The sequence below is a fragment of the Kryptolebias marmoratus genome, linkage group LG2 (genome assembly GCF_001649575.2).
Source record: "Kryptolebias marmoratus isolate JLee-2015 linkage group LG2, ASM164957v2, whole genome shotgun sequence".
In the NCBI taxonomy this organism is placed as follows: domain Eukaryota; kingdom Metazoa; phylum Chordata; class Actinopteri; order Cyprinodontiformes; family Rivulidae; genus Kryptolebias; species Kryptolebias marmoratus.
The window spans coordinates 19,321,332-19,341,320 of record NC_051431.1 but is presented as its reverse complement, the minus strand read 5'-3'; the positions used below and the strand labels follow the sequence as shown (position 1 = coordinate 19,341,320).

The window sequence follows — 19,989 nt, the reverse complement described above, 5'->3', positions numbered from 1 at the left end:
TTCATGAGTTGTGAGGGGACACAGATGCACAGATCGTTTCAAACTGACTGCTGAGGCACTTTGGGTTTTAATCAGCCATAACAGCAGAGTTCACAGGCTGCAGTGAGCAATGTATCCTACAATATCATGTCTCTGAGTGCATCGAAACGGCACACTCTGTCTCACCCCCCTCTCCCACACACACACACACACACACACACACACACACACACACACACACACACACACACACACACACACACACACACATACAAACATGCTACACAAACATTCACATGCTACACACACACACAAACATTCACATGCTACACACACATTCACATGCTACACACGTGCACACACATTGACATGCTATACACACATTCACATGCTACACACGTGCACACACATTCACATGCTACACACGTGNACACACACACACAGAGGCATCAATGGTTGGCAGATTAACTAAGTTTAAAATGATATGTATGAGAAGGTTAATGTTCTGACATGAAGATGAGCTTGATGAATATATATTAATTATATTATATATTTATCTAACTAACAGCTGTTTGTTAGCAAAATATCTCCTGAACCACTAGATGTTTTTTAATGAAACTCCCAGAAAGTGATCAGTGGACGTACATCTACAACTGGTTAACTTTTTTGGAGCCAACCCAGTTTAAGCTAACTGACCTTTTTGCACATATAAATGGTTATACTTCAATCAATTTTACAGATTTTAATCTAAAATCTGGTATGGTAGTAGCTGAGAGTCATCCAAAATGTTTACTATGAGCGCTAACAGATGGCACAGAGTCTTTGGATGAGTATCTACAACAGATTACCTTTGCCATCCACAAATAAAAGGATAAAGTCATCCACTTTTTCAGACATTGCTGTGGTACTAGGTGAGAGTTCATGTTGAAGTTAATACTTTCTGTAAATTGAGATCCACTGATATTGTTCTGCTTTTTGTAGTTTTAAATCTCTATATGCAAACTTCACAGTATCACATCTACATAAGTTCAGCCAGTTGCCAGAGTCACTCAGCATTAAAAAGCCACCGTGTGCGAAAATGACCAGCCGGGCAGTTTTTCACAAGGTGACAGTCTTTGCTGACATTTCTGACTCAAAGGACAAAACGTTTCCAAATGATTTCTGCCCTACGCCTTCCTGTAACGTGTGTAAGCGTGCATTTGGTCATTAGCCTCTCTCACTGCGCTCGGTGTGAGTGGGCTGCAGCTGTGCTTTACCTCCCTCACACACACAAGCACATAACCACTTCACTGGAAGCCAGTGACCCACAGTGTGGGGTTTAAAATTAATCAGCGCACTTCAGCGATGTGATAGAATTCATTTTAAGTGTTTTTTTTTTTTTTTTTTTTACATTTAAACACACACTTACATGATAAATTAAAGACCTAGTATTCCTTAAAGAAAGGCACACTGCCAGTGTTTTAGACTAAGATCGTTTTAATTGTATCTGAGATACAGTCGGAGTATCACACTTTGTAAACACCTTCCCACTCTTCATTAGAGGGAGAGGGGTTTGAGGCTGCTCTAGTTTCTTATCAGGAACCAGTTGGGATCAGTGCCTCCTTGGAGAGAAGTGATATTGATCTTGAATGAGCTGCTTTTCCATTAGCCGTGCTCTGAAGCTGTAAGTAAGGTTCAGTGAGGTGACAGGTACTGTAGGGAAGGGTGGACAGACGGAGACTCTCTCCTCCGTTTCTCTGAGTTCAACTGCTCTGTTTGAGAAAGAAAAATCTGTAGGAGCAATAACAGCGGACGCAAATGCTCACGGAGCCTAAACCTCCTGATTAATCGACTGTAAAGTTTGTTCTTGTGATTTTAATTGATTAGGAGATTAATAAAATATGTTTCCAAATTTGAAATAATTACTGAAATCTGAAACTAGGATTCCTAAAAAGAATGCATATCACCCATTTTCTTGCATGCCAGAGTTTTATACAAATATCTTGTACAACCTATTAGCGCTTAGAGTACTCATGGTGGATGACTCTCAGCTACTACCACACCCATTTTTAGCTCAGTATCTATAAAGGCGAATGCTTTATGACCATTTTTGTGTTTGTCAAAGTTGATTAGCTGGGGAATTCATCTCAAATCAAGTTAACTCTAAAGGTTAATCAGTTTTAGATTTTCATTCAGTGATTGCTTTCTGAGAGTTTTAATAAAACCCTTCCAGTGTTTCATGAGATATTTTGCTAACAAACACACAAACAAACACAGGCAATTAAAGTTGGAGAGACCTGCATCAAAATCCTCATTATACTTCCACTTGTAAAATCACAGGAAAGAACTCAAAGTTCACTCCTAACTATCAGTAACACATGACCATTTACACAAACACACACATGGATGTTTAATCAATCACACATATATACACATCTGTTTTGTCAGCTCTGATATGCTGTAGTCCAAAGATTTGTTTCATTCTCTGTTTTCATTCAAAACACTCTGCACCACCCTTCATCTATCCATCCCTCTCTTTGGCTTGGATTCAAAGCTTTTTATGGGCCTGGAACTGCAGTGTGTTGTGAGATTTTGGGGGAAATTATTATTTTATGTTAGCAAAAATAACTCTTGGATCCTCAGAAACAGAAATCTTGCACTAAATAAACTCAGTACAAAAGGTAAGGAAATTTGTGTTTGAGCGATTATTTCTTTGTTGTAACGATGCTTCTTGGCAATAAATCTTACACTGTTAGACAGCCTGTTCATTTCCTCTTAAATGGCGCCACATTTGTTAGAGAAATGCATGCATGGGTTGCGCCCATTAAAAACCTACCAAATCTTTTGTCCCAGTGCCAAGCAGTTTATTCTGCTATTGACTCCTTGTTTGGCGTTTACTGGAATGAATGGTTGAAGTCTAAAAAAAAAAAGACATGATGGCAATTTAAAAAGGTATTAATTTAACAATCAGGGTTCTCAGTAGCATGTGGAAGAACCATACACAGCCACAACAGCCTGACACCTCCTCCTCATGATGCTCACCAGCTTGGTCACGCACCACTGTGGGATGGCATCTCATTCTTTAACCAACATTTGTTGTAATTCAGCCAATGTGGTTGTTTTGGTCACGCTGAAATCAACAGCGCAGCCAAGCTGATCCCAAAGGTGTTCAATGGGGTTAAGGTCAGGGCCGCAGGCAGGCCATTCCAGCCTCTTCATTACCAAATTCTGGAGGTAGTCTCATGTTCTCATCTTGGAGGATAGAAGCCCAGACAACTGACAATCAGGCACAGACCTTAATGAAACTATCAGAAAGTAATCATTCCAGGTGCATCTACACCTGATAAACATTTGGAGTCACTCTGATTCAAGAAGACTGCCACAGTTATTTGGCCTTGGGTATAGTTCAGTCTATTTTACAGTTATTGAGCAAAAACTTTTCATTTCCAACTCATACTTTGGGTGCCAACTGATTGTGCTAAATCTGATTTTAAAACACTGACACACACTGTTAGTCAACTCTGTCCGTCTGTTAGCAAAATATCTTGTACAATTCTTAGCATATTATTCCAAATCATCCAGTGAGACTCACACATTGTATTTCTTTGAATATTTACTGAGGAAAAATAGAAAATACTCCTTAATGAGTGACACAAGGATGCAAACTTACATAACTCTTAGTTAATTTGAAGGTGAAATTAAAGACAGGCAAAGTCAGGGATTGGGATCCAGTATTTTATAAAAAAAACAAGGATCTGTGAAAGAATTATCTTCCAACTTCCCAAGAACATTTGACTATAAAAAACCTACTTTAAAAGTTGAGTGTGCAGTCGTCCTTCAGGTGACAAATTCAAGGAAACTAAAAGCCTCTTTCACAAACAGTCCAATGTGTCAGAGGCAATGTTCCATGGCAGAGCTGAAAAAAGCCATTGCTTTCCAAAAACGACATTACTTTTTCTTGGCAGCTTGTTAAAGGTTAATTGAACTCTACTAAAAGGTTAGAGAAAATGTTTTGAGAAGACTTTTTCAGGAAGAAAATCAAAAGGGAAATGTTTTGAGAGAGGAAAAGAAAAGAATCTGCCCCGGTGCTGTACAGTTGGAGTCTGCTCATGATTCAATGCCTGCATGTATGTTAGGGTAAAATATCTTTACTTTGGTCAAGCTCATCTAAAGGTTTTATGTGTTGTTTAGATGCAGCTTTGCAAACCAAAGTGGTGCCATGTTCTGTTTGGACAAAATAGTTTTCTTTTTTTTTTCCAAACAAGTCGCTTGTTGAAAATGTTGTGATTGTGCTGTCATGAATTTTAACATTTAATATTATAAACGAGACCCGCAGAACATTCATTTCATTTTTTTGATTTTGCTCTGAACTGATCTTGGAGTGACCTTGGTGGGGTGCTCACCACTGAAAAAGATTGTCAATTGTCTCAAATGTTTTCCACTCCTGAGTCATCTTTCTCATTTTGGAACAATGGACTCCAAACTGTGTGTAATTCACCTCATAACCCACAGCTGGTCCACAGCTCATTCTGTCCTTTCCTGGCACTGAATCAACACACACCTGGATGTTCCAGACAGTCAAACCTTCACTGTTGCTCCTGACCAGCTAACTAACTGCATTTGATTAGCAGCTCACTAATGCTACTTATGTTTATTTCTTTGGAAGCCCCGACAGTCCCTCTATAAGGATCCAGAAACAAATATGGAGAAACAAAGTAAATAAAAACCAAGGACTTAAATGAATAAAACAAAACAGAAGGAACAAGAAACTAACAATACAAACCTAAAACATTGGAGAAGAACAAGAACTAAGAACATTAATGCTAGGAGGTAGGAAACCAGAAGTAAACAGTATGAAGGAGCAATGAGTGGGTTTAAACTTATAGTATAAGTACAGTTTGTTGTACCAAGTATGCTGGGAGAGGTCATGACTAAATGAGGGCAGCTGTGGCTAATGAGCAGATGAAGAACAGGTGTGCATCATTAACTAATGGCAGAGATGGATGAGGCTCAAATACAAGAATACAAAGCAAATCAACAACACAATAAATGCAGGAAAATACAACAATAACAACAACAAAAATCTAAACCCCAGGATCATGAAACCTAAATGGCAACTAAATTTTAAAGCAATAGTTCAGGTCTTTTGATGAAATAATTTTTGAAAAGGTTATAAACAATGTAACAATATTGTTATTTGAATAACCTGATTATTTTTTTAAGAAACAGAGAATAATTCTGACTGACTGACAAGCTAATGGCTAGTCAGAGCTGGGTCAGGTCCAAAGTGGATTGCTGTCATCTTAAAGCAACTCCAATCTCAAAACTTTCATAATTGCTTTTATTTTAACCTTTATGTTGCTGACAGTTTTACTTGACATTCTTATTTGCAAGCTCAAAGAGCAGCAGCAGCTAGCTGTAACACTTCCAGTGCTGACTGGGGCACTTCCCACTTCCAGCAGGAATATCAAAATACTTCTGCTTAAGAAAGGTGTGCAATGTAAAATCATAGCAAGTAAAGGGTTATAAAAAATGTTATAATTAGCATTTTAGTGGACTTAATTCAAATCAATAAACTTCAATAAACTAGAAGTAGTCAGAGAGCGCAAACCTCGGCCAAGGCCACAGCGTCATTAAAAAAATGTAATCAATATTTTTCATGTGACAAACCCAACATTTCCTGAAAATTTAATCAAAATTTGTTTATTAGTATAAGTAATCTTGCTAACAGACAGACAAACAAACAAATCAACACTACTGAAAGCATGACATCCTTGGTGGAGGTAACGAACCAAAAGGCTGACAAGCAAAAAACCTCATAATAATAATAATACAGTCCCACCAAAATAAGAGGAAACACAAACCTTGAGAAAGGAGAACAAGGGGCATGAAAAAACTAGGAGCAAACTGTGAGCAGGAGATATAAATTAATTCAGCTACAAAAACTGGATCACGGGGAAGGCAACTGGACATCAGAAAGGAAAGGTAAAGGTAAACGACTGGATCTGACGACGCCGGAGAGTAAGAGAGGACTATTTAATCAGGGAGCTGTGATTACTGAGAAGAAACAGCTGAGTCTAATTAGCAGATGGAGGGCTGCTGTGACCATCGACATTAGTAAAGATGGATGAAGCATCTTTGGTTCCTTTTGTTGCTCAAAATTGAAGCCAAAATGTTCCTTTTTGTGAGTGCTGTCAACAGCTGCGCACTCGAAACGTGGGGCTGTACCCTCGATATGACAGTCCCGCCTACCTACCCTCCCAACTCGCTAATTGGCTGTCACACTGTCAATCACAGCTTAAGATGATATTTTTCTTAAAGACTTCAGTAACTAATAGAAATCAAGCTTATTTCTAAAAACATGCACATAGTAAGTGAATCAACAACATTCAACACCTGGGAAAAAATATGTTTTTTTTTTTTTTTTTCAGTGAGGCAAATGTCACATTCATTTACATGGAGGAGTGGGACTTAAAAATAGTACTGTATCCAGCCTAGTATGGGGCACTCATTCATGACAGCTTCAACTTCCAGATTCTGGTCCTGTCTCTAGTTAGAATATATTTCAATGGTTGTCACTGACACAAAGAGACCTGGAAAGCTGAGGAAACAAAGTGAACCTAACATCTAAACGTCACAAGGAAAAACACGGTTGCATAATAAACACAAATATGAGTAGAATATAAACAAAACCTCCAAGATCATGATAAAAAAGTGTTTAAATGAACTGCCAGGAAACTTTTGAGTTTGGTGTTGCAGCAACTTTGTTCTCGGCCCCGCTCAGACTCTTTATTTCTTTAAAACTGAGGTAATTCAAAGTGCTACCTACTACAGGTAAAATGTTAATTGTTCATAACCTTTCCACAGAACCCCGCTTCAAAAGACCTGAAGTATCACTGGTAAAAGAAAAAAAATGTCAGGAAAAGAATTAGAAGAAGGAATCAGCAAGAAAATCTTGTGTAACGTGCTGATAGACAGGAAGACTTTGATGTATGGGTTTTACAGGAGGAAAAAAAAAACTTTAAAGAGTGACAGGTGAAAGAAACAACGAGAAGGGGAGGAGGACAGCTAAACAGACATCAGCTGAAAGCAAGTGGGAGGGAGTTTTTACAGAGAAAACTGTGTTGCAGATGCCTCCCGGATCCCTGAAGCTGTTCTCTCTGTGATGGAGCTGCCCTGCTGAGAGAAACAACAACAACTGGAGACTCTGAGCACCCAAACATTAGAGCCCAGAGCAAATACCGGTGAACTGGAGACGTCGAGGAGGAGAGGGTGGGGAGAGAAACTGGAGCACTTTAGTGACACACATCAACATCAGGGGAGTGAGGGAAGAGTGCAAGAAGAAGACGGGTAAAAGTGCAGATGGCAGGAGTGTGGCGGTGCACCCTCCAGGATCTGAGAGTGCTTCTCTCCAACCCCCTCCTCGGCTTGTTTCCTACTTCGTCTGGCTCCTTATCCAGTCTCTGACCCTGTCCCCTCCTCCCTCTCCCTCCTCTCCCCTCTCTCTCGCATGCCATCGCTCGCGCACCGTTCCCACAGTCAGAGCAGGGAGAGCGCATCGCCCCGCTCGCATCTCTGCCGCTCCTCTGCATCATCTCTGCCTCTGCAGCTAAAACCCTGTTAGAAGGAAAACTAACAAAAAATAACCCTGAAGCTCAGCATCAGAGGCAACACACAGGAGGAGAATGGAGTCAATCGGGGATCCTGAAAGCAACTGAGGAGTCTTTGTCTTCTATTTTTCTTTCTCCAAGGTTTTGATGATTGACTTGTTCTTTTACAAAGAGTGGAAATGGGAGGTTTGATCTGAGCCCAGAAGGAAACAGAAAAAGCTTTTGCAGGTTTGTTTTGCTTTGAAGAGAATAGTGATGCATGTGAAGAAGCTTTGGAAAAGACCTGATCCATAAGGACACTCCAAAGAACTTCAGAAGTAGCAGGACCCAAACGCACAATTTAAACAGAAAAAGGAGAGTTTAACTCCAGAAATATTAATAATATTAAAAAGCTTCCCTGGCAGCCTGCTGTTTCCATCCAGGCCGTCCCATCTGCAGTTTTCCCTTTTCTTCTGGTCCGGCCACATCTGCTGAAGCTCAGCCATGCAGGTGTCCATCGCCTGCACAGACCACAACCTGAAGAGGGGGAATGGAGACCACAGCAAGCAGAGCACCACCAGCCCCAACGTGGTAAACCAGGCCAGGGCCAAGTTCCGCACCGTGGCCATCATCGCCCGCAGCTTCGGCTCCTTCACTCCACGCCACATCTCCCTGAAGGAGTCCACAGGGAAACACACGGGCATGAAGTACAGGTGTGTGAGGGGCACAGTTAGGAGTGTGTGTGTGTATGTGTGTGCTGGATTCAGTGACTAAAAAGGGGAGAAAATGCTTAGGAAACATTTTTATTAGATACCTTTCTTTCCTCTACATTTTCTTTCCTGCTTACAGTTAAAATATTCTTCATCAGATCAAACTCTGAGTACAAATCTATTTCTGGTTTGCAGTCATGAGTTTCAAGAAAGTTTTAAAAGCTCAAATCGAACCTGACATCAAATCTTTGGCATCATACAGTACTCACAAAGTTTATCTACTCTGATGGCTTCGCAGTAAATCATTAATATTAGCCACCTTAAGGAATATAATCCTTGATCCTTGAAGTTTTAGCTAAAGTTTATGAGTCAGTTCTTGATATTTTTTGTTTTACACGTGTTGTGTCCAGTAAATTTAAATATTATATATTATTATATATTTTGTAGGTTTGTCGGTTTACCACATATTGAAATTTACCGTACAATTAGCTTAATGTGGTGAATATTGTTATAGTTTAATTATTAGGTTAAAAAGAAATTGATTCTGCCTTGATAACCTGATTTACAGACAGGTAGTTTTTCTAGAAATAACAAAAGCAGCATTCCTTGAAGAAATGCACATCGCCTGATGACTAGCATGCCACAGTTTTGATAAAAGATCTTGGGTGACCAGTTAGTGCTCATGGTATAAGTTGAGGAGGATTTCAGCTACTACCGCACCAAATCTTAGCCCAACCCCTGTAAAACTGACTGAGTTATAGCCAGTTTTCTGTTTGCTAAGGTTGATTAGCTCTGACATCCATCTTGAATCAGGCTGACTCCAACAGTTAATCATTTGTAGATAAACAGGCAATGATCACTTTTTGAGAGGTTGATTAAAATCTGTTGGATGGTTCATGGGATATTTTGCAAACAGACAAATGAGAACACATCATTGCCTGCTTTTCATGGTGGCGGGTGATAAATATTCACAGCTTATTTCATAAATCCAATCAGCACCAACTAAGACATCTTTTGTCAAGTTTTTCTTAAATGAGGAGAAATTCTTCACAAACAGAGTTCTATGTTTTTAGCTGCCATGAATGGAGTAGCACTCTTTTCCTCTTCTTCTCTCCCTCACACCTAAAGACGTATTATTATTATTATTATTATTATTATTATATTTTTTTTACCTCTGCGGTTCGGTGAGACAGCTCTGCAGTGTGGGCAGAGCGTCTGAGTTGGATTTGACCTCAGCGCTGCCGCAGCTCAGATGACGTTTTTTCTTTTTTTTTTTTAACTCTCGGAGATTCGAGCTGTGAATCTTACCCAAAACTTCGATTCATTTTATTTCTCTTCAAACTGTACAGATCACTGTGAGTCAGATTTTAGTGTGCTGGTTCAGTCTATAAATTTAGTTGTGTGTAGAAAGACATGAGGCAGTGACAGATTGTAGACCAAATGTTGTGCAAAATATTAGTGACAGTAATATAAGTTAATAATGTGATAAATAAAAACAATTCTACAGAAACGATTAGTCAGTTTTTCTGCAGGAGAGAAAAATCAAAGTTCTGCAGCACTTGACACCAAATCAAAAGTTTGCAAACAACTGATCTCAGATTATTGATGCCAAATTACTTTTTGAACCTGGCATTTAAAACTAAAAAATTGCCTCAATGATTTTTCCTTTCACAGTAGCCTTGATTGTCATATTTTTAATTTTCACTCCAATCAGCACCTTCATTTATGTGAACAAAGGGATCCCATTTGTGAGTCGGGCAAACAAAGACCCTAATGACCCTCCATTGTGAGGAGAGTGAGTTTAATCTGCATGTGAATCCAGTTTCCAGAACACCTCAGCTTTAAAAGCTTCAACTCCACAGCCTCTGCTTTTTGAATTGTTAAAGCTCCTCGGATGAGAAGCGAAACATCTTCAGCTACAGACTAGAAGTCCTTCTTTGGATTTGTTTTTGAATGTTATATTTTCCACATTTTAAATAAGACATGCTTGTTCTCATCTTGGATCTACATGAACCTAAAAAAACTGTCATGTTTTTGAGCTTGGCTGCTTTGGCTGGGCCTGGTATGACATTGTTACAGATTGGATTTACATTACATGTTGTCTGGACTCTGAGGTCGTCTAGACAGGTGTAACGTCTGCTGTAATCTGAGTTAGCTGTGATGCTGCCGGATGACATACAGGTTTGAATGTGCTGGAAAGATTAGATTAAAATGGTGAGAGTGAGAGAAAAAAAGCTATAATTTGTTGACCTTCACCATCTACAACAAATTATAAAAGCATACACGGTGCCTTATTCTGTTTTAGTTCTCTTAAAATGTGGCAGTCATTGCTTTTATGCTACATTCAATATAATGGATGTCCAATTTGTTGTCCTTTTATTCTGAGAGAACAGAAAGAACAGGATTAGCAACATCTGTCAAAACTGACTTAATGTCATTGTGCTGTCATTCACTCTGAGTTTGAGAAACATAATTACCTTATTTTTTTTTGGTGGTTTTATTTTGTTCATTTTGGTAAATGGTAAAAGGCCTGCACTTGTATAGCGCTTTATCACGTCCTAGGACCCCAAAGCACTTTACACTACAGTCAGTTATTTACTCATTCATCCACACATCCATACACTGATGGTAAGCTGCACTGCAGCCACAGCTGTCCTGGGGCAGACTGACAGAAGTGAGGCTTGCCCAAGGACACAACAGCTGAGATGGACAGAGCGGGGGCTCGAACCGGCAACCCTCCGGTTACAGGACGAACCTGAGCCACTGCCGCCCCATTTTCATCCATAGAGGCACTTAATGTATTTATTTATTACTGCTTGCTGCCAAAAGGCAAGAGGCGGGTGATTATGTTTTTAACTGTGTGTGTGCTCATTTATTTGTCTGCTACAAAATATCTGATGAACCAGTGGACAAATCTCATTTCAGAAAATAATCACTAAATGTTCGGTAAACTGATTAACTTTTGGAGTCAGTCTGATTCAAGATGGCCACCACAGCTAATCAACACACAAAAAGGCTATACCTCAGTCAAATTTATAGATATTGAGCCATTTGTTTGGAGTGGTATAAGCTGAGAGTCATTCTCAGCACATACTCTGAGCGCAACTCACTGTATTGATAGCTTTGCTTAAAACTTCAGCATTAACTGCTTGAGTCAACCGTTCAAATATCTCATGAACTGGATGGTTGCTAATGAAACTTTCTGAAATTTTTCATTGCCAATCAACTTTAAAAAGGCTGTAATCTGATCAGTTTTACAGGTATTGATGTAAAATGTGATGTAGTGTTAGCTGCTAGTTATTCACAGCACCTGTTCTGAACTCTAATTGATCGAGTAATGAAATTGCACATAAAGTTTGTCTAAAACAGCTTTAACTCCATGGTTTCTCAACATAAAATGATCTTAGTTAAATAATTAATTATTTATTGGCTGTAAATAGCTAAATCCGGTTGTTGTCAAACTGAAAGAGGTCTAGCAACAAAATGACTCAGTTCCTTATTACTGCAAGTATCCAAGGAGGTAGAAACAGAGGTCTGCCCTCAAATTGTGCTCTGCTGTGACATAGCCTCCTCAGATCTGTGGGATTTTACATTCTGCTCTGTTTCTTCCTGTTTTTCTAGCATATGTGCATTATGTTAAATAGTTTAGGTTGAGTTGTAAGAGTGAGTCGTTGCTGTCCCTGTAGTGGTGGCAGATGGACGGATGTTGAGTGAGGAAAATAAACACAACAGAACAGAAAAAAAAGAGCTGTTTGGGTGAGTTTAGTTTCAGGATTGATTTAACAAATTTGCAAACTATCCATCTCTGCAGATTCTGAGTTAAGGTACAAACTGAGTTGCACAGCATAAGCACAAACTCCAACACATACATGCTGCACACGCACAAATCACATCTGGACACCCCCTACAGCCTGCTCTGTAGGATACTGGATTTAACCAGATGTGAGAGCATCTTTCCTGCTATTGTCATGAAATGTCAGTTAGTTGTTTTTTTTCTTTTTTTCTGATGATGGATTAAAATAGTCTAGAAGTTCTGCTTATGGCTGTAAGAGACAAACAGGAACAGAAAGACATAGTACCGGAGTGTGCACTGATCAATCTGTAAGCACAGAATGATCAGTGCACTCTCTGGTACAGCAAAATATCTTAAAATGCTTTTATTCCCCCTTTTCACATTGTTCTCCAGCCTTCAGTTTATGTAAGTGACCGCCTTCATCCCTCCCAACCCCACCTGCACCTCACCCCCATTTGATGATCACTGTTCTTCGGGACGAGTGTCCACTTTCCTGTCTTCTGTCCCTGACTTTCTTTGTTCATGTCTGTTTTTCTCGTAGTTTCAGGAAGTGAACCCAGGGTTGCAGATCTGTAGCTCTGGCACTAAACCAAAAAACACCAAATACAAAGATGTGTTGACTCAGAGCTTGCCTTGTACATTCTCACACCATAAACTTGGACATGTGTATAGATAAAAACAAAAAACAAAAAAAAAACAGGAGAGGCTTTTTAACTATGTGCCAATGTATATGCATGACTGACACAAGGCATAAAATTAAAGACAAAACAAATCAAATACTTTTATCAAGGACAGTGCTGTCTCTTAATTAAAAGGTGCAACCATCTAAGAATTGCCAGATGTGGAAAAAAAAATTAAAATCTGCTGTTCTTTAACAGTTGCCTCATGAATTAATTGACTGATGTTGCTTACCATCTTATGCAAGCTTGTTAGAGTGAAACTCATTTAAAAGTTGATAAGTTTGGGCTGCAGCAGTGTAGTGTGTTAGGTTTGTGCTCCTTTGGCAAAGTCATGGATGCATTACTGTACATGCAAATGCAGTGATACCATAGTGAGTAATACTGCAGGGGGAGACTCATCCTTCGCTTTTCAGTGCAACAATACAGTCTTAACAAAATGTTTGCTAATGTGGTTTTTGATATGCTCTGCAAAAATATTCAGCAGCAGTAATGCTCTGCAGCAAGGGCTCATTTTTTTCCTGAGACTCATTTCCAATGGTGAAATGGTTACTCGTGTGGGATGTTATGTAACTTCTGCATGAACAGTCAAAATTATCAAGTCTTTCATATATCCACTTTCCTGAATCACACTGAAATAACAAGCACTGAATCGGTTTAGTTTTCATACTTGGCTGCATTTTATAAGTGATTTTTTTTCGCTTCCCATTGTTGAATTTAAATACGTCTTTAATGAGTCTAAAACATGAGATCTTGAGACATTGTTGAATTTAGATCTAAGGATCTTAAGATGTGTTGGGTTTGGCTCTTGGGAATATAAGAGATGTGTTGAAACGCTGGGATTATAAGACTTTGTTGGGTTTAAAATTTGGAATCTTAACATGGTTGGATTTAAAACGTCCATCCAACCATTTACCTACTTTTTTGTGCGGGGTGACATGGAGCTGGTGCCTGTCTCCATCATTCATTGGGCGAGGGGTGAGCAGGACACTGGTTCATCTTGTTGGTTTCCTGAGAGAGAAAATGAGAAAATAAATGTGTAATAATAGTAAAGAGGGAGCAGGAAATAGGTATAACTGATAAAGGACAGCAGTTGTAAAACTGCTTGATTACTTGACAGACTTAAATCTCTTCTAACTTAAGATCCTCTTAACTTTGTTGACTGTCTTGCTGCTTTAGTGGAACCACAGTTTGGATCAGAGCAACGTGGTGACAAAATCTAGGTTCTAAATTTTTTGATAAATTAGCCTTGTGTTCAGCAGCTGCTGTATCTAAAAACTTCAGGACTGTTCAGACCTATTTGTCCCTGAAGTATCTATGTAAAGCTTGCAGAACCTTGTGTTTCTATATATTCCATCTATTCTGTTCTCATTTAATTTTATTGCTATGTCGTTGCAGAAAATTACTTCTTCTGGAGGGCAGATGATTTATAAGAACAAAACTTTTTTTTAATGGCTGTAACAGCAGTTAGAAGAAAAGTCTTGTTTCTTTAATGCTCCTGTAAGAGCATCATGGAAGACTGTTGTCATGGACAGTCTATACAAGTCCATGTAGATGCCATTTAACACATAGCTGCAAATGCAATGCAATTTTTCTCTTCAGCTCTAAGGCAGTCCACGACATACTCTCACCCTAACTATACTGTCTGACTTTCAGCTTGCATTTAAACAGATTATTGACAGTCAAGTCTGTATCTTAGCTGGTTGACAAGGACAAATCCTGCAAAATCCACGTTGACTTCATGCTACATCCCTCTCTTGCACTGTGCTGGCAAACTATTTTCCTCTGCTACTGTTACAAACCTACACAATCTACTCCAGCGCTGACATCTCTGTTCTGTTGAGTCAGCTTATTCCTAAATGCTGTGCAGATTTAAAACCTGCTGCGTGAACAACACGAATAAGGAAAAGCTTCAAAATGGGATTTCATGTTTTTAATACAGTTGCAAATCGTTGTGGGGTATTAAATATTACTGTAAGTCTTGTGTAAAGGTTATGCTTTCACTTTGTTTCTCTAGCTGCTCTGTTTGTTTATTTCTACTTTCTCAACGCTCTAATGCGGTGAGAGTGTTTTCGCATGAAACAAGCCTGTACCGTACAGAATAAACACCTGAAGTGATTCCAGATGTGTGGCTCTTTAACAGCAGCTGGCGGCGTATTTTCAGGTCACTGCACAGAAACGAAGCACTACTGTGTTTTACATAGCCGGCTACCACTTACCTGAATGGTGAATGCGCTGGTGTGTGTACTGACGGATGTATGTAAAAATGTGCAAATATTCACCAAAGTTTTCTTTACTTTAAGTGTGTTTTTAATTTTCTTTTTTTTTTGCCTTAGGTCTGTAGAAGGCAGAGAAGTGAATCAGTAAATTGATGAAATTCCTGTTCGTTGATGTCTTGATAAAGTCTTGATAAATAGAAAGCACAGCCACTGGTCACATCTGCTGTGCTCGTATGAGGACGAAGGGAAAAAAGTTTCTGCAAGAAAAAAACCCCCAAAAAAAACAAATTGTTGGTGAAGCCACAGCATGTGCTGTGATGTAAAAACACGAGGGCTTTGTTAAAACGGGGCAGGCTTTTGGATGAACTGATTCACACATTATTATTTTGGCAGAGGAGGCTTGGTGTCAGCTCAGCTGCAGGACTGTACGCTGCCTGGTGAGAGCCTGCGCTGCATAAATGGTGTGAAAGGCCAGATTAACAACTACTGCGAATGTTTCTATATGCTGTGCCACACGTGGAAGGAGCTGTGAAATGAGGGGAAAAAAATATGACAATGAGTAAAAGAGGCTGGTTGAGCTCAAAACCATCAAATAATAAACACACAGTGGCCCAAACACCACGTTAAATGTGCTTGTTGCTATGGTGATTGTGTGCTTGGTTTTGTGAAGCCATCGTTGAATTCGAAACGTTTTTTAGTGACTCATGCAGGGGCTTGTTTTATCATCTGTGTGAGGAGGACCAAACTATACCAGCTCACTGCTTAACTCTACAAACAAACTTCACCCTAACTTCAGGTTTATTCTAACACAAACCACAAACTTAAACCTTATCTAAAGGGTCAACTTTGTGTTTTGGTGCCCACACACACACACACATATAAAAAAGCAACTGAAGAGCTAAAGAGGAGTAGTTAAATTGAACATGAGCGTGTTCTTTCCTGATAGGATGAAATAAGAATAAAAAGCGAGTTCTGTGCACAGCTTCCTTATAAATGAAGTTGCCAGCACCATCAATAAAGTCTAAAATGGTTAATGTTGTTGAGCAGGAGAAGAGTATAGATGGACTTAATTGTCTATGAAGATTTTTGAGTTGAGCTAACCAGTTACTTTCTCTAGTTCTGGAACAAATTTTCCACAAAAAGTTTCACAAAATTTTACCACCATTTTCCCCAATAAGAATCAGGAGGAGGTTCGGTGATATAATGAGCTGGTAGAGCTTTTTTCTTCACTGGGGTGACATTAAACCAAGAAGAAGAAAAGGAGACAGAAGCATGATTAAAATACAGAAGCAGGATTAACACAGTGGTTCCACAAGGTGCTAAATCAAGTGGTATACTTAGTTTTTCTACACAAAGTTGTAGCATTTTGGCTTTATAGAAAAGGTGAAATGTGAAGTGTGCTTTTGTCCATGCAGCATAAGATTCAAACAGTTTCAGAACCTGGTAAAGACTAGATGAATCTTTATTATGTCCTGATACATAAAACTGTGAAAATAGTCCCCCCCCCCCTGCTCCTTTTTTTTCCTCATGACTGTATGTGGTCATTATTTTCACTTTAAACTACATACTGGTTTAAATGTAAAACAGATTTTCTCAGCACTGAGCTTATTTTTAGTAACTTCAAGAATTACTAACTGGTGTTGTGCAAATACTGTATGTTACTGTTCTTGAAACTTGCTGGTAGATTAATTGTGAATGTTTAATGTTTTTTGTGAATGTTATTCCCCCCCTACATACCAGCAGTTTTTCTGCACAAGAAAATGACCTGTCAGTGTTGCTGCTTAGTTTGCCTTTGATCGCAGCCCCGAATTTATCCTAACAGCACAGCAGACATCTCTAAGACGTGTTGTCATTCCAATCACTCCACTCCCTTTTTGCTTTCTAGTTCAAGGAAATGCCACAATGGTTTGTCAGGTTAGTTCTTAGATGTGGAGGGAGAGTGATGTAAGTAAGTCAGACTGCTGTGACGGATGGAGATGCTTTGGGAGACCAAGAGCGAGATAGAGCAACAGGATGACACAGACTGATGTTAAAGAAAGGTCACTCTAATCATGCTATTAGTAATGAGGGTTATTAGCATGCTGATCTTTTGAAAGAGCAGCCCTTTTGTTCTAAAACAAAAAAACCTGTCCTTCCAAAGAACATTAGATGCTCCCAAAAGCTTTCTTAAGTCGATAATTAGTCCTTCACCCTTGGCTTCTTGGCTATTAGCACAAACAAGTTAATCTATTATAAGACGTTTACAAGGATCTATTTTTGGTTTCTGCTGTTTGCTGTCGAATATTTGCTTGGATTCAGCTGCAAAGGGAGGAAAAAATATGGATTTTATAATGAAATGTTCTGCAGGATACGCGTTTCCCTCTCAGTTAACTCGCATGAATATTCACAGAGGATGATCAGTAGGCTTGAAAGCTGGCGCCGGATCTGCATCTTAACTTCAGTCCTAATATAGATTGTTGGACTGTACAAATGTTGAGCTGATAAATCTCAAAGCAGATGTTTTTAGGCAAAAACCGAGATTTAGCACTGTTTCACGGTACAAAATCTACCACGAAATAGGATTTCTTTTTTAGATTTAGGTGTTTGTTAAAGGCTGCCAACACTCTTCCTTCTTCTATAGACTCACTTATTTGGGTAATTTTAGATCATAATGTCAATTTTCATATGCTGAATATCCCTTTTTTTGTTTTTTATTAAACCAAAGAAACACTCAAGTCCCCCAGACATAAAAGTGTTTTTTTCTTTTGTTTTCACTCAGAATATGATTCTTACTACCTTACCTCAACCTCCTTGTGGAGAAAAAGACTTTACAACTAAAGCTATGAGATATTTTCTGCTGCTGGATAAGGAGCATTAAGGAGCATTTTCTTTGATAAGACTCTTTACAAGTGCAGCATACATTCAACCATCTTGATTCTGGCTTGTTTAAAACAAAGCTTAGCAAAAAAGGCACTACCAGATTTATTTTGTTTATCTTTTTAGACATCAAACTAATTACTGAAAACCAAGCAGGGATTACTGATGTAAGCACACATTTTACAAACAGCAATTTTCTGTTTGGATGACAAATTTTACTTTTAAATGTGGCATATTTATGTACTACTGGTTTTTTACCCTGAAAACACTCACACCTGTTTTAACCTGCTACTTTTTCCTAAACATAAATCCTAAAGTCCTTATTAAGGCTAGGATAAACTATTTATATGAATTATGTATGCAGGGTTACAGGCTCCTACTGACAACCACATTGACTTTCAAGAATATTTATCCGTTGCATGCGTATCAACACAGTAAATGGACATATGGCTAGATACACCTGGAAAGTTTCAATATTTTGGGTTAGACTACAATGCAGCATAAATCTATCATTAGACAAAACATGAAGAGGTTTTGGTTTCTGTCATTACTGGTGACAAACTAGTTAATCAAAGTAGTTGTGGCAGTAGTAGTAGTAGTAGTACTAGTTTAGTGAGGCATTTACAGGCTTTTTGTAGTCATCACAAAGCTTCTGGCTGAATATTTGACCACTCTTTCTGACAAGGCTTGGCAGGTTAGGATTCAGAACATGCAGACAAAAACGAAGTTTTAAGGATTTTATTAATAGTGAGATGCTATCAGGATTACCTAAGGCCTGGACGGGAGCTGCGGCGGGACAGCAGGAGATCCCCCAGACAGGTAAGCTAGTGGCAGAGATAAAGTCCTTTGAAAAGGGGGCTAGGCAGGAATCAGAGTCCGGGGACAGGCGAGGGTCGAGAACCAGGAGATCAGAGATCGGCAGACAAATCCAGAGAAGCACTAACCAGAAAGCGAAGTCCAGAGAGGGAGAGTATCCAAAAGGCAGAGTCCGAGGAAAAATCCGACAAGGAGCAGGCAGTAGTCGAGGGTCAAGGTACAGGCGAGGGTTTGGTAATGTGGCAGGCATGAACTGTGGAACGCTGGACATTTACTTGGATGAACCTTTCAATAATCTGGCAACTGTGAGCTGTGGGCTGTGGACTTAAATACAGGAAGTAACAGGTGAAACTGATGAGGCTGATTGTGGTGGCAGGTAACGGAGGCGTGGCATAGGCTATGGAGAACTACTGGAACTGTGAGCAGGAACAGTGAAACTGTGACACTTTCTTGAAGAATTTGTAATTCTTTTTTTAATTGGTCGGTTTCCTGACACAGATATGGTTTTTAATCATCATCCACAAACTTTCAGAGTTGAGGTAGGGGCTTTGGGAAGGCCACTCCAGAAGCTTAGCCTGCCTTATCCAATCAGAAACCAGCTCTGATGTTTTTTTCGAACCATCGTCCTGTTGAAACACCCAAATGTGTCCAAGGTTCAACCATCTGGATGTTGATTTGAGATGAAGTTGAAGGATTTGTGGTAGTCCTCCTTTTTCATTATCCACTAGTACAAAAGGATGGTGCTACCACCACCATGCTTAACAACTTGACCATTGGTATTTGGTCTGAAAGTCCCACCTTGAGTCCTCCAAACATACTTCTCATCATTGTAGCCAATCTTCATCACGTCTGACCAAAAATTGTTTCTCCAGAAGGTATTTGAGCAGCTGCAAATTTCAATGTTGCTTTTGGAGCAGGAGCTTCTTTCTTGGTTAGCACCCTGTCAACAGGCTTGATTTTATTTTATGCTGCTGGCACAGAGAAACTACCAGGGCCACATATACTGTAGACATGAAACAGAGTCAGACTTTCAAAACTTAAATATCTATATTACCTAACAAGACATGCTTTGTTCTTTGATATGATAAAAACATTAACATCCAGTTTGATGACATGTTATTGCTGGCTTGTGATGAATTGCTCTTCTACCTTTATTGCTGTCAGTTTCACTGTTGGGATTTGACAGGGCAGATGTTTTGCTGATGCACCGACTGTACAGTTACAGGTAATTACCATCATTGTGGTGTAGTCAGGAATGTAAAGAGCTGTAGGATGTAAGAAGGTGACAAGATGATAATTTTAACTTTTGACACCTCTAAAAAACCTTCAAACTTGCAAACCTTAGATTCCTTGAAAGCTGTCTGACCTCAC

General features: G+C 39.2%; 1 protein-coding gene across 3 annotated transcripts in view; it reads left to right on the top strand.

The window, feature by feature from the left end:
* Positions 1–19,989, top strand: part of kcnab1a (potassium voltage-gated channel, shaker-related subfamily, beta member 1 a) — a 122,195-nt gene that overhangs the window by 39,468 nt on the left and 62,738 nt on the right. Inside the window, exon 1 of one of the 3 annotated variants that reach the window (XM_017420119.3) lies at positions 7,281–8,260. The exons of the other annotated variants lie outside the window; for them this stretch is intronic. Coding sequence (XP_017275608.1) covers positions 8,052–8,260 — 209 coding nt within the window. The 5' untranslated portion in view covers positions 7,281–8,051. Of the gene's footprint in view, positions 1–7,280; positions 8,261–19,989 lie in introns of those variants that run through there. 3 annotated transcript variants of the gene reach the window in all.